This window comes from Pelophylax lessonae (genome assembly GCF_965119305.1).
Source record: "Pelophylax lessonae genome assembly, chromosome: 10".
NCBI lineage: Eukaryota > Metazoa > Chordata > Amphibia > Anura > Ranidae > Pelophylax > Pelophylax lessonae.
The window spans coordinates 90823785-90837478 of record NC_138777.1 but is presented as its reverse complement, the minus strand read 5'-3'; the positions used below and the strand labels follow the sequence as shown (position 1 = coordinate 90837478).

Sequence of the window (13694 nt, the reverse complement as noted above, 5' to 3'; positions counted from 1 at the left end):
GATAGGTAAGATTTGAACCAACGGAGAGCGCAGTCATGCAGACCTAGCAAATTTAGATTTTTGAGGAGGAGGGGGTCGTCAACTGTATCAAAGGCAACAGAGCGGTCCAAGAGTAAGAGTACAGAATAGTGACCATTGGTTTTCGCTGTTAGTAAGTCATTTGTGAGTTTTAGGAGAGAGGTTTCTGTGGAGTGCAGCCTGCAAAATCCAGACTGAAGGGGATCAAGAAGGGAATTCTCAATGGGGTGATTGCTCAGTTGGGTGTAGACTAGATGTTCAAGGAGTTTGGCGATGGATCTTAGGTTGTTATGATTGGTGGGGTCTAGTGAGGCTTTCTTTGGTATGGAAGTGACTAGTGCATGTTTTAGAGGGTTGGGGAAGATGCCAGTGGAGAGGGAATGTTAAAGAGTGTAGGATAGAGCCAGGGTAGATATATCAGGTTTAAGTGTGATCAGGTCACTTGCTTGAAGTTTAATAAGAGTGCTAGGGAGTAATTCTTTTTTTGTGAATTCAGCTAGCTGACATGGTTTACAATGGTTTGATCAGGGAAACTTGCAGGAAATGTTTTGCTTCCTGTAGTTCTCAAGCCTTCAGTTACCTCGGGGTCATACACTCTGTAATCACTTTTGGAACCTGGCCCAAGCAAAGCTGTATCATTTAAAAAGGAGTCACTTGGGATTTTCTGACACAGGTCAGGAATACCCATTATAACATTAGAATGTTTTTTTTTTTTTTTTTTTTTTTTTTTGTAACCACTCTCTTTATTTTTACAGACTGCTTGGAGCAGAAAAAGTTTTCTCCTATGCTCTCAATGAGTGGCTGACTGATATTCGAAAGAACCAGCTACCAGGAATTCTGGGAGGAGTGGGACCTATGCATTCAGTTGTACAGCTATGTAAGTAACTGTATGTTCCTGGGGTAAATGCTGGTTCCGCGATTTGATACATACAGGAAACAAGCAATGGCCTGTATTGCTCCAGTTGTTATATTTAAGATAAATATTGCAACTTGCATTTTTTTTCTCTACAATGTTAGCACCTATCATTAGCATTAATTTAGGCTGAGTACAGTGTATTTAAGGACTTGAGAAAAAGTACTAAAGGATTTTCACATGCACAAAAAAAACAAATGGAAGCCTCTTTAATGGGAACGTCCAGCACTAAATACTCTGGCTTTGGAACACTGCCAATTAACATTTTGGAATCTGACTTGGCAGTTCCCAAAGTTCTCAGGACCAGCTGGTTGTCTTTGCTGAGAAGTAAACAGACTAACACCAGGTGCCTTGGAGCTTGGAGTAAATTCCAATCATATGATAGTGACTGGGGGCAGATCTACCTTATGTTTCCACCAAAAGAGCCCTCCATTGTCTGTACTGAAAGTGAAATACCTCTTTAAAGAATAAGATGAGCTTTTGGAACATGTTATCTGTTCCACCCGTTTTTTTAAGGTAGAACATGTACCATGTTCCTTCATCTGCAGCCCCCCCCCCATCACAGTTTGAAAGTATCGCGGGCGTGCGTATCTCTGCCCACATGGCCGCATCATTCATTCATTTTCTTGTGAATTAATAAACCAATTATTCCTTAGGGGATGTGTGACCACTCTCCTTAAACCTAAAACTTTTTAAACAATTTCAGGGTTCATACACATTTTTACCAATAAAATTCCATGACTTTTCCATGACTTCACGTAAATATTCATGACCTAAAGTTTCATGAAATGTCTATGTATACATGTTAAATAAGAAGAAAATCCATGTCACACCCAGCATATTTTTACTAAAATAAATGAAAATCTTTGTAGTGTACAGTACCTCTGCAGTTAGGGTTTCATTTCTGGATACAGCGCGACTCAAAATGGTCCCTTGTTTTACAGTGGATGAGATGGAAGCACCACTGCCGCAGCTGGGAGCGGGTGTCACTTCAGGCGCACGGGTGAAAAAGCTGAGAACTCTGATGTAGGGGGGACTCTGGTGACCAGAGACCACTTTCCACAGAGTGAATGCACTAAGGAAGGGAGGGGGGTCCTGATATAAGGAGGAACCTTTATAACAGTGCCCCCTTACATCAGTGATCCCCCCTCAGACTGGCCGGGCAGCACTGTCACTGACCTCCTCTTAGGTGCACCATGCTCTGGTTTTATCCTGTAGTCTCCTCTCCCCAGTCCACACATGTCTGACTTCTCCTGTGATCCCCATCCCGACAGCACTCACACTTTTGACTCCTCTCCAAACCCCCTCAGAGACTGCAGACATGATAAAAGGCAAGAGATGGTCAGAGATTACGGACATGATAGAAGAGATGGTTAGAGGCTGCGGACATGATACAGGAGGTGGTCAGAGGATGCGGACATGGTACAGGAGATTTTCAAAGGCTGTGGACATGGTACAGGAGGTGGTTAGAGGCTGCGTACATGGTACAGGAGATTTTCAAAGGCTGCAGACATGTAACAGGAGATGGTCAAAGGCTGCGGACATGGTAGGAGAGATGGTCAGAGACTGCGGACATGATACAAGAGATGGTCAGAGACTGCGGACATGATACAAGAGATGGTCAGAGACTGCGGACATGATACAAGAGATAGTCGGGGACTGCGGACATGATAGAAGAGAAGGTCAGAGACTGCGGACATGATAGAAGATAGAAGAGCACTAGGGGGGGGGGCTGGAGAGCACAGGGGAAGCAGAGAGCACTGAAGGAGCTGAAGGGCATGGGGGGGGGGGAATAGAGAGAATTAAGGGGGGTTGAAGGCGCAGGGGGGTGGAGAGCACTGGGGGGGGGGCAGGCAGGGAAAACCAGGGGGATGGAGAGCACAGGGGGAGGGGGGGAACTGGAGAGCACTGTCTGGGGGGGGACAGTAAATCACTGAGGGGGGAGCCAGGGAGCACGGGGGGGTGGAGAGCCAGACTAAGAGCATGGAGGGGGCTAAGAGCAGGGAAGGAGGTAAAGAGCACTGGGGTGGGGGCTAAAGAGCACCGGGGGGGTTAATAGCACTTGGGGGTGGGGTTAATAGCACTGAGGGGGTGGGGTTAATAGCACTGGGGGGTTAATAGCACTGAGGGGGGCTAAAGAGCACTGAGGGGGGCCAGCAAAGGAAGTTGTATAAGAGGGGGATGGGGCAGCTGAGTATAGATGAATTGAACTTTCAATATTCCTAGTGCAGCTTCTGAGAGGAGTAACAAGCATTCAGCGACATGAGGCATGAGGAATATGGAAAGTTCAATTCCTCTCTATGCAGCTGTCCCATCCCATCCCCCTCCTACCCAGCACACGAGACTCCTCAGGCACTCTCACTGACCTTCTTCCTGCCGCTGCAGCTCCCTTCCTCACACGGAGATGCGGGTGGCCCGACGGACACCGGCCTGACATACCCCCCCCCCCCAGTGCGGAGATGCGGGCGGCCCGGCGGACACCGGCCTGACACCCCCCAGTGCACGCGCCCCCTCGCTGGTACGCCCCTGAGAGCGGGACAGTAAGTGCACTATATCTCAGTTTCAGGTTTCAGCGGATCAATCCGCCGCAGAGTTCCCAGCCTGTCACGGTCTATTCATATTGAAGAGGCCAGTGACCAGGCTTCAGCTGTGCAGTGCGCTGCGGCAGATTAATCCGCCTAAACCCGAAACAGAGAAAATAGTCCACTTACTGTCCCCCGCTCCCACAGAATACAGGGGGCCCGGAGACAAAATTAAATAGTTGCACAACACAATTCCATGACTTTTCCAAAACTTGGTGGGTTTACTCATTTTCCAGGACTTTTCCAGGCCTGGAAAGTGTCATGTCAAAATCCCATGACTTTTCCAGGATTTTCATGACCGTATGAACCCTGCAATTTCCTTAATGTGCAATCAAGTCCATGTGAAACAAAAAGTGTATAATACTGTAAATAGTCCAATCATGTGAAGTGACAAAAAGAGATACGTGCTCCTCCGCTCCCACAGTGTGCAACGCACTCACTATTGATCTCTTTGTTACAAGAAGTCGAGATACGCTTAACCACTGAACAGCATCTCCTTGAATGGTATGTGGTCATCAGGCCCTTTTCCGGTTGTCTCATGGGTCCTTGAAAAAGTATTTCTCTTGCGGAGGGGTCTCCAAACTATGGCCCTCAAGCTGTTCAGGAACTACAATTCCCATCATGCCTAGTCATGTCTGTGAATGTTACAAGTTTTAATGCCTAATCGGATGTGTAGTTCCACAACAGCTGGAGGGCCGAAAGTTTGGAGATCCCTGCGGCTTGGGGATAAATAAAAAAGAAAACAGAGATCATACCCCCAGGCCAAGAGAAATACGTTCTGGTGAGTTTGGTGTGTACACTGTGGGTGCGAAGGAGGAGCACTTACCTTTTTGTGTCACTTCACATGATTATACGATTGGACTATTTAAAGTATTATGCACTTTGTTTCATGTGGATTGGATTGCACATTAAGGACATTATTTAAAATGTTTTAGAATAAAGGAGCACGGTCACACACCCCCTAGGGCAGTCATGGTGAACCTTGGTACCCAAGATGTTTTTGACCTACATTTCCCATGATGCTCCTGCAGTGTAGCTGAGCAACATGGGAAATGTAGTTCCAAAACATCTGGGGTGCCAAGGTTCGCCATCACTGCCCTAGGGGATATTTGGTTTATATATTTGGGACCTTACCAGTCTGGCTAAAAGCTGCTCTTTTTGTGGTAATAGGAAGTTATATTTTGTAATTGGTTTACCTTTTTCACAGGTGTAAAGTATTAGTGTCCTGTAAATGAATGCCTGTAGGTACCACAAGCCACCCCAGCTGACGTCTTGTAATTTCAATAAACCACGAGGTACAGGCAGAAAGCTATCCTGAGAGTATGCAGGACACTTAAATTGCACCCGTGATCTGCTGATTGCTCTGCAGGCTCCTTAGAAAAAAAATAGTAAATGCACTTTTTTACCTGCCAAAAAATGTGCATTTTTTATTTTTTTTTCAAAAGGTGAACTTATCCTTTAATTAACATGTTGTTTTTTGTGTGTCAAGAGTTTCAGTAACTAAATTAGTTTGTATAGATTTTATTCTGGATTACTGATACAGTTAAAATGATTCCATAATGTGTATTATTTGTCAGATATACAGGCATAACAGTGATTGTCTAAGCTGGTAATAATTTTTCCATGTACAATGTGTCATATGCTGACAGTAAAGTGGGTGTCATAATATGACATGTCATAACAGCAGATCTGTCATTGCTTGCTCTTTTTTAGTCCATGGGGTTCGTGATCTTTTCTGGCTACCTATTGAACAATACAGGAAGGATGGACGCATTATCCGTGGCTTACAGAGGGGGGCAGCATCTTTTGGTACTTCTACTGCTTCGGCAGCCCTAGAACTCAGCAATCGGCTAGTGCAAGCTATTCAGGTAGTGTGAAAAGAGCCAGGATCATAAATCCCAATTTTGAACCATGTTGGCATTTAACTGAATGTATATACTGATTGTAATTTCAGGCTACAGCAGAGACTGTTTACGATATTTTGTCTCCGACACCCCCCGTGTCACGCTGCTACCTTGATTCTAGACAGTCTCGCAGACTGAGAAGAGGGCAGCAACCGGCAGATCTCAGGGAAGGTGTAGCAAAGGCCTATGATACTGTACGGGAGGTGAGTGCAAAACACAAAGGGCATACAGGTGTTTAGGAAACTTATGGGGCACTGACATCATTTGTTCTTTCTCTTTCATCTTAGGGTGTCATTGACACAGCACAAACTATACGTGATGTAGCATCTCGTGGGCATGAACAAAAGGGTCTGACTGGTGCTGTAGGCGGTGTCCTTCGACAGATCCCACCCACTGTGGTGAAGCCATTTATAGTGGCCACTGAAGCTACGTCAAATCTCCTAGGGGGCATGCGAAACCAAATTCGGCCCGATGCTCACAAAGAGGATTCTTTTAAGTGGAGAGCAGATGAAGGGCAGGATTGAAGACTGAAAAATCTGCCTCTCCATGCCTTCTACTCTTTTACCCTATAAAGTGCCAAAGGAAAGCTGCAATATGTGACATTGCCTGGAATATGCTGGGTCTGTGAATCAAACTGTATACCACTGCATGAACATACAGTATAACAGCTTGGACATTTAAAGTCCCTACCCAAATACTTGATTCTAAACCATATGCCTTTTTGTGTTAGTTTTATTTTTTTTAAACTTGTTCACCCGTCTTAATCTTCCTAACAATTTAAGATAAGCTCAGCTTTTCTGTTGATCTTCTAATCATGCAGTGACTTCAGTAGATAATAAGCACTTTCCGTTCGCAGTTGTGGCCTTGATGCAGTGACCCCTGATCTTACAAGAGAATCCAATTTTATCCTGTTGATTAATGGAGAAACAGCACAATATGGGACTGTTTGCCCCAAGAAAGGACTCTGAGCACACGTCTTATAGGCCTTGAGCCATCACAAAATGTGGCTTTTATAATCCTATCTTTTCCCTTAATGCTTTCTTCTGATTGAGGCCATATAAGTATAAATAATATATATATGTATAAATAAACAATGTAAAGAATTCCCAGTGACATGCAAACAAGGCTGCTGAAACCTCTGCCTAGGTGTGTAATTTGTATGAAGACCACGGGTCATTGGATATAGTTTCATGTTACAGAGAGTGCAATGTTCAAACTGTGTGAAAGAAAAGCTGCTATTCTCACATTGTGTTCATGATACATCATTGTTCATAGATATAACATCAATAACAGTCCTTTCATGTGCACAGTGATATTTAAAGTCTTTACAAGTTTTCATAGGATTGCATAAGAGTGTTGTCTTGCTTTATGCTGGGATATAAGTGGGCGCTATAGTAGAATCTGTCTGCCCTTCACACTGCTTGATATGGGTCTCTATGTCAGCAGAATGTATCTGTCATCAGAGGAGATACAGGCGGCCATCCCATTACAACAGAAGGCTGGAGACCCTGGTAGTCCTTTCCTGTTGTGGAATAACATGAAGAGCAGCAGCTCAGTGGTGGTTGTGCTTTATTTTCCAGTAGTTATTTATAGAAGATCAACTCATTTTTTCTGTTATCACTGTGAGTTGTTCACCTGCTCATGTTTTGCCTCGGGTAGGAACGTAGCATTTAGAGAGAGATGTGTCCTACACATAAGTCCTTTCATCAGTGAGCAGTGCTGGTGTCCCCCATTTCTGTTTAGTATTATGGAACGTGTCCCGTGATAAATCATAGGGTTCTGTTTTCAGGCTGTATGGGTGTCATGAGTGTATTATTTTCCCCATTTGTAGTTTTCGCCTCTACCTCTTCTCTTAGCAGCATCTTTTCATTCTCTTCTTTGGTCTGCTCTCCCTCCTGTACAGAGCTATCTACAGCCTCTTCCCTGTTCTCTTTAACCATTTGTATGGTGTCCTGAAGAGTGTCAATGAGGTTCTGCAGCCCCAGTAAGTAGCCATCTTCATGAGTGCCAGGCGCCCAAGCCACGTCATGGCGCAGACTAATATGTGCTGGAGCAGGAGTTGTTTTGCCAAAATCGATCATCCAAACGTTGGAGTTGCCACGACGGTCATGAACAAAGAGAAGGGAGCTGCCTATCACCTGAGACAATAAAGGACAGTCATAAAAAGTTAAAACCACAGGTTTGAATCTGGAATTTAAGCAAAAATAAAAATACACAGCACTATAGAATTGTTACCATACCTAAAAAGTTCAATTAATTATTTGCATTCTATTATGTTTTAAGAGAGTGTTTGCATCTAAATTTAATGAAGTGTATATAATAGCAAGATGCAACATACATAAGCTACACCCACAAAAAGTGACAGCTAGGAGCTCAAATGTCCCATACTATTATCTATTGTATTTGGATCAGTACCACAGGTTACAGAGGGCACAATTGTTAAAGGAGTTGTAAAGTCAGAAGGTTTATTTTTATGCATTAAGATAAAAAGCATTCTGTGTGCAGCATCCCGCTTACACTTACCTTTAGGTCCCTTTTTGTCCACGTGGGTCTCAGCCATCCAAAATTCTCCCTCGTGATTGGCTGAGACACAGCAGCAGCGCCATTGGCTGCTGCTGTCCATCAAAGTCAGCTAGCCAATCAGGAGAAAGAGGCAGGGCCAGGTAAGGGCTCCATGTCTGAACAGACACAGGGAGCTGTTACTCGGCCTAGGTGCCCCCATAACAGCTGCTTGCTGTGGGGGCACTGAACAGGGGCCAGGATCACAGAATAAGGGACCCGAGAAGAGGATTCAGGCTGCTCTGTGCAAATCCACTGCAACTGCCCAGTTAAGTATAACATGTTTGTTACTTTTATAAGTAAAAAACAAAACTTTTTAGAATCACTTTAAGGATTGATGAGCATTTTTCAGGAGATCCCTAAGTGGTTGGTGAGCTCCTCTACATTTGTGCAACATATTGTATGTTAAAGTGTTTCTAAAGGTTCAAGGTTATTTACTTTCACGCATTCTATACATGAAGCCAAAAAAATCATAAGAGCAAGACTACGCGTGTTTGGAAACTAAAGAACACATACAAAACAATTCAACACATGACATCACTTCTGAAGTTGAATTCTGTCGTACAAGAATTTTTGAATGTTGAGTAACCTCTTCACTTTCCATGTAAGACTAGCATGCAACAAAAAATGGACGGAAATTTGTCCGATAATCTGATTGTGTGTACGGGGCTTTAAGCAAACCAGTAACCAGCTTGTACAGTTCAATCTGAACATATGATAAAATTGCATCAGCAGATGCTTCCTTTTGTGAAAACTGCATGTCAGAACACTCTAGATTCAGTGTAATCCACAACTGAAATTTGACACCTCCAAGCTTGCCTATTTTTACTTTGTGATTGGCTGCCTAATGACTAGCAGAAAGGCACTGCAGGTAGGGGGCTAAGCCAAGCTAACCTCTATCATAACAACAGAGATTTGTATACAACTACTGATAGCTCTGGATATAGATAACCTCTGCATATGCATTGCAGTCTCATGCACCCCTTTTTTTTTTTTACAATACAAAATGTATCAAATGTTTAAACTGAGAAAATGGAAAGCAATGGCAGAAACACGTCTCAGAGGTTGAGAAAGGGCAACAAAAAGCTGGCAAGTACAAACCCATTTCCAAAAATGTTGGGCCAGGGCCATGTTTACCACACTTTAGCATCTCCTCTTCTGACAACACTCTATAAACGTCGGGGAACTGAGGGAGACCAGTTGCTGGAGTTTTGGGAGAGGAATGTTTTCCCATTCTTGCCTGAGCAATACGCTGCCCTAAAACCTGGCTATATCTTTCAACATTGATGGTGCCTTTCCAAATGCACCCTCCCACCTTCAGAGATGCAGGCTTTTAAACTGAGCATTGATAAAAAAGCTGGAAGGTCCATCTCCTCTTTAGTCAGGAGGACATGGCGCACATGGTTCCTAAAGAGCATGTCGCATTTCAAATCGTCTGACCACAGATTTCCACTTTGCAACAGACCATTTTAAAAGAGCTTTATCCCAGTGATGATGGCAGCATTTGTGGATAAGGCTTCTTCTTTGCATGACAGAGCTTTAAGTTGCATTTTTGGATGACATGGCAAACGGTGTTCAGACAGTGAAATTTTGACTGAGCCCACGCAGTGATGTCCATCACAGAATCATGCCTGTTTTTAATGCAGTGCCGCCTGAGGCTCCTAAGATTGCGGACATCCAATATTGCATTTTGAGCAATTCCTCCCAGTCGATGCCTTCTGAGAGGAAACGTGGTGGATTTGAGCTATCAAAGTGACATCAATTAGCACGGACCGCACTGCAGGTGGCCATGCAAGATTTTATCCCATTTTGCTTAAATTCATTGTCCTTGATGTAAGTGCAATTTTTATTTATTAAACCAGCTTTATATGCATTCATGTGCTATGCGCTTCTTCCATTATCTTTTCTAACCACATGATGTGATTAAGGAGCACTATAAGCCTAGAGGCATTCCCTGGAGCTGGCTGACCACTTGTCTTCAGAGGCGCTTCCACTCACACACATATGATCTCTTGGTGGGATCATTTGATTTAGTAAGCATCCAATTTTCAATAATCCACACTTTCCATTGTGGATTATTTCAGCTGCACTACAAACAGTTTGTTGTATTTGCATGTGGTAAAGTTTGGAACATCATCTCTTCATTAAACATATTGAATTGTGCAGCACTGGCCTATTTATGGACTTTTTTGCACCATTCATTATTTGTAATATTTTGTGAACAGATCGTGGCTACTTATTTCACTTGTTACACCGTTCTAGGGAACAAGAGTTTCACTTATCTAGTAACCCTTTTCCATTTGAACATTCACTTTTGTTTGATTTTGCTTATTGCATTTGTTACCTAATCATTTTTAGGATAATATTTCAGTCAAAAACAGCGCATCTTATTTATTTTACAAAATATTGTGTTTTGGCCTTGTCCCTTCCGCACAAACTTTTTTCCAGATTCTCAAAATCTATTGATATTATGTACTGTAGATGATAGATCTAAAGTATTTTGCAATTTTATGTTGGGGAACTTTATTCTGAAATAGTTTGCAATTTTTAGACACACTTCACAGATTTGTGAACCTCTGCCCATCTTTACTTCAGAGACACTCAGACTCCCTAAGATGTTCTTTTTATACCCAATCATGTTACTGACCTGTTGAAAAATGTTCTTCCAGCTCTTCCTTGTTAGTACCATTTACTTTGCCAGCTTTTTATTGACCCGTCCCATCTTTTTTGAGACATGTTCCTGCCATCACTTTTAATATTACCTTTTTTTTCTAAAATAGTATATTTTCTCAGTTTAAACACTTAATGTTTTTATTTTCCATGTCGAATAAAATATGGGGTTTGAGATTTTCAAATCAATTTACACAGTGCCCCAACTTTTTTGGCATTCCAGTTGTATGATCAGTTTGAATGGGCCATGACTGGGTTAGGACTGGGGTTCAAACAACCAATTGTAACACAGAGATTTTTACTTCTGTACTTTTTGTAGATCAGTGTGCAGATTTACATCCTATTAATACTTAGACCATTTTACTATGTAAAGCTCAATCCATGTCTATGGGCCAGTAGTGTTAAAGACAAGGACAGAACTTATGGAATTCGTATTACGACTAAAGTTGAGGAGCTTTACTGGTTTGAGAACTAGTCAGGACAGAAATGACTACAAGGGCAAATCAGCATTAAGATTGAAGATAGGCAAAGTTATCAAACTTAAACATAAAAGTTTCTTAGCATATGGAACAGCTACAGTAGTGCATATTGAAGCCACTGTAGACAGTTAAATATTATCAGCTAGTGGTAACATCTGTAGTAAGAAGATACTTCATAGATGATCACTAACAATGTCCCAGTGTAACTTATATGGCATAAAAAGAGCTCTATCTGACTTAAGACTTAGGCTACCTGCAGGCCTCAGGCAGCAATATGGTCTGCATATCCACTAACAGAAATGTTCTGCATGCACACTCTGTGCATTGTTACCCCTTGTCTTGGGGAAACAATATTGATTGGGGCAAGTTTTCTAACCTACTAACAAATATTTCCCCGGCAGAAGCTGGGCAGGTTCGGGGGTTATCTATATACACAAGATCCCCTGCCCACCACCAGTGTAGCTTTCAGAAGTATGCACAAATTAAAGAGGCTTAACTTAATGTGGAACTTTAGCCAGAAAATGAAGTCCTGCTAGATCACTTCAGGCTGACTGCTTTTGCAGGTATAGCCATGTATAACATTAAAGAAAAGTCCTGTTTGTAATTCAGTAATACATGCGCTTGCCGTACTCTGCACATGCTCTGTGCCGAAAACATAGAGGCCAATGTGCTGACAGCTTATAGATGTACTGCTGTTCAGGGGCTCTGGGCTTCAAGAAAATGGTAGCCTCCAACAAGAAGTAGATGAAACAACGCTTGACAATTTACAGAACATACTCATTTTGGTAGCATCATTATTAATGTGGAATGTAATACGTTCCTTGCTTAAAAACATTATTTTTTACAAAGTTGGGAAGGGTAAAGTTCTGCTTTAAAGAGGAACTGAATTCTAAAAGCTGTCCCCCAAAAAGGCAGACAGACTCAAATACTAGGCAGTGCACTATTTTTTTTTTTTTTGAGAAATTCAAGACTGGTACATACATTATTCAGGGTGCTGCTTTTGCACAATTAACACTTCTCGATGTCCCTATCAGCAAATCAGTACCTTATTCACAGATCTTGTTTCAGAAAACAGAACCTTGATATATTTTACATCACAAAATTGTTGCTCCTTGTACAGTATCATTGAATAAACCCCATGTTTCTTTTACTTACCTCATGAGTGTAAAAGAATTCAGATTCTTTAAGAGCAGCCTGCATGCTCTCCAGACGCTTCACATAGGCAGCCTGCAATAAAAAAGTTCACACTCTTTACTTTTTCCCAACACACGATGGCACTGCTCTATGCATGGAAAGATTGTGTCCTCTCTGTAAAGTTACATGTAGGTTAGGACTACACAGGCAATTAACTCTCCGTGCAGTTCACAGATTAAACTACTTTTTGAAAATCATAATATGGATATCCTATTGATGTTATGAAGCTGTCAACTGATAATTGCCAACAAATGGTTATGTGTCTCAGTGGCAGAGAGGTTTTTTTTTTATGGAGCAAAAAATAGGGTTTTGCTAATGGTATTTATAGAGCAGATACGTACAAAAGTTAAAATGGGATCTCTGTTTTCTGTTAAAAAATGTGATCTCAGGCTTAGAATCCAAGTTTGGTAAACCAGGGCTGTCTCTCATACTGTGTAATGTGCTTCCAATAACCTTGACATTTTTTGCTGCATGTTTTAATAGGATTGATTAATGTGAAAAACTTTTATAAACAACACCCAATGTGGTTCTCTGTATGTCAGGTAAAAGAAATGATTGCATTGTGCTGCTGACTTTGTTTCCCACTCTGTCACACCTCTTGGAAGACACAAGACAAGTCTGGTTACATTCCCCAAGCTTACAGAACTGTAGAGCTAGCAGAGTTATGAAGTCTCTACAGGTGAAGCACGAAGGGCATTCCTTTTCTTAAAGGTAACAGACATGATGGCTGGCTAATTACAGGGACTGGACATAACCTTTAGCCCAGAAAGGAGATGAAGTGATATGTTGAGATACACATGATGTAACTAGAAATTAGATTAGCAGAGCAGGACAGGCATGCTGGGTGCAGTCCCTTGGGATACCTCTATGTATAACTTAACATGGTACTAGAGGAGCAGATGGTGGACAATGAGGTCTCGTACCAGGATGTCCTGTCGGCTTTTTGTAAAAAGGGCAAATGTTTCCATGATTTGTTCTCGACTCTTCATTTTCTTGAAGTTTTTCTTGACGGAACCAGCTTCAATCTAAAAGGCACAACATTAAAAGTTAGCACTCCTCTGCAAGCCAATTTACTCTGATAACTAGGAGAAAAATAAATGATTGAGCACTGTAGATCCTCGGGGTAGGTAGTTCAGTTTTCCTATCAAGATGGGTAAATGCCATCTACACCTGGCACTGTACACTTTTAATAGGTGTAAAACTATTGTGTGTGGGCTATACTAATAACTGAAGAATGAGTGAATTGTTACTTTAGCTCTGGGTGTAAGATGCGCTATTTAACTGCTTAGTTCAAACACTGCCTGACAGTGTCAGATATTATCCTTTTTACTGCCAGAGCCATTTTGCACGTTTAGAAAATCATTTTAGTTTGTTT

General features: G+C 42.1%; 2 protein-coding genes across 2 annotated transcripts in view; one reads left to right on the top strand and one right to left on the bottom strand.

Moving 5' to 3' along the window:
* Positions 1 to 6006, top strand: part of ATG2A (autophagy related 2A) — a 207421-nt gene extending 201415 nt beyond the window's left edge. The window contains exons 39-42 of the mRNA XM_082270316.1: positions 774 to 895; positions 5227 to 5381; positions 5468 to 5620; positions 5705 to 6006. Of these exons, the coding sequence (XP_082126442.1) occupies positions 774 to 895; positions 5227 to 5381; positions 5468 to 5620; positions 5705 to 5941 (667 nt within the window). The 3' untranslated portion in view covers positions 5942 to 6006. The remainder of the gene's footprint in view (positions 1 to 773; positions 896 to 5226; positions 5382 to 5467; positions 5621 to 5704) is intronic.
* Positions 6007 to 6147: 141 nt separating this feature from the next.
* The window catches only part of LOC309565388 (inositol-trisphosphate 3-kinase B-like), a 125743-nt gene continuing 118196 nt past the window's right edge, over positions 6148 to 13694 (bottom strand). Inside the window, exons 5-7 of the mRNA XM_082270318.1 lie at positions 13243 to 13344; positions 12281 to 12352; positions 6148 to 7555 (exon numbers count right to left, since the gene is read on the bottom strand). Of these exons, the coding sequence (XP_082126444.1) occupies positions 7187 to 7555; positions 12281 to 12352; positions 13243 to 13344 (543 nt within the window). The 3' untranslated portion in view covers positions 6148 to 7186. The remainder of the gene's footprint in view (positions 7556 to 12280; positions 12353 to 13242; positions 13345 to 13694) is intronic.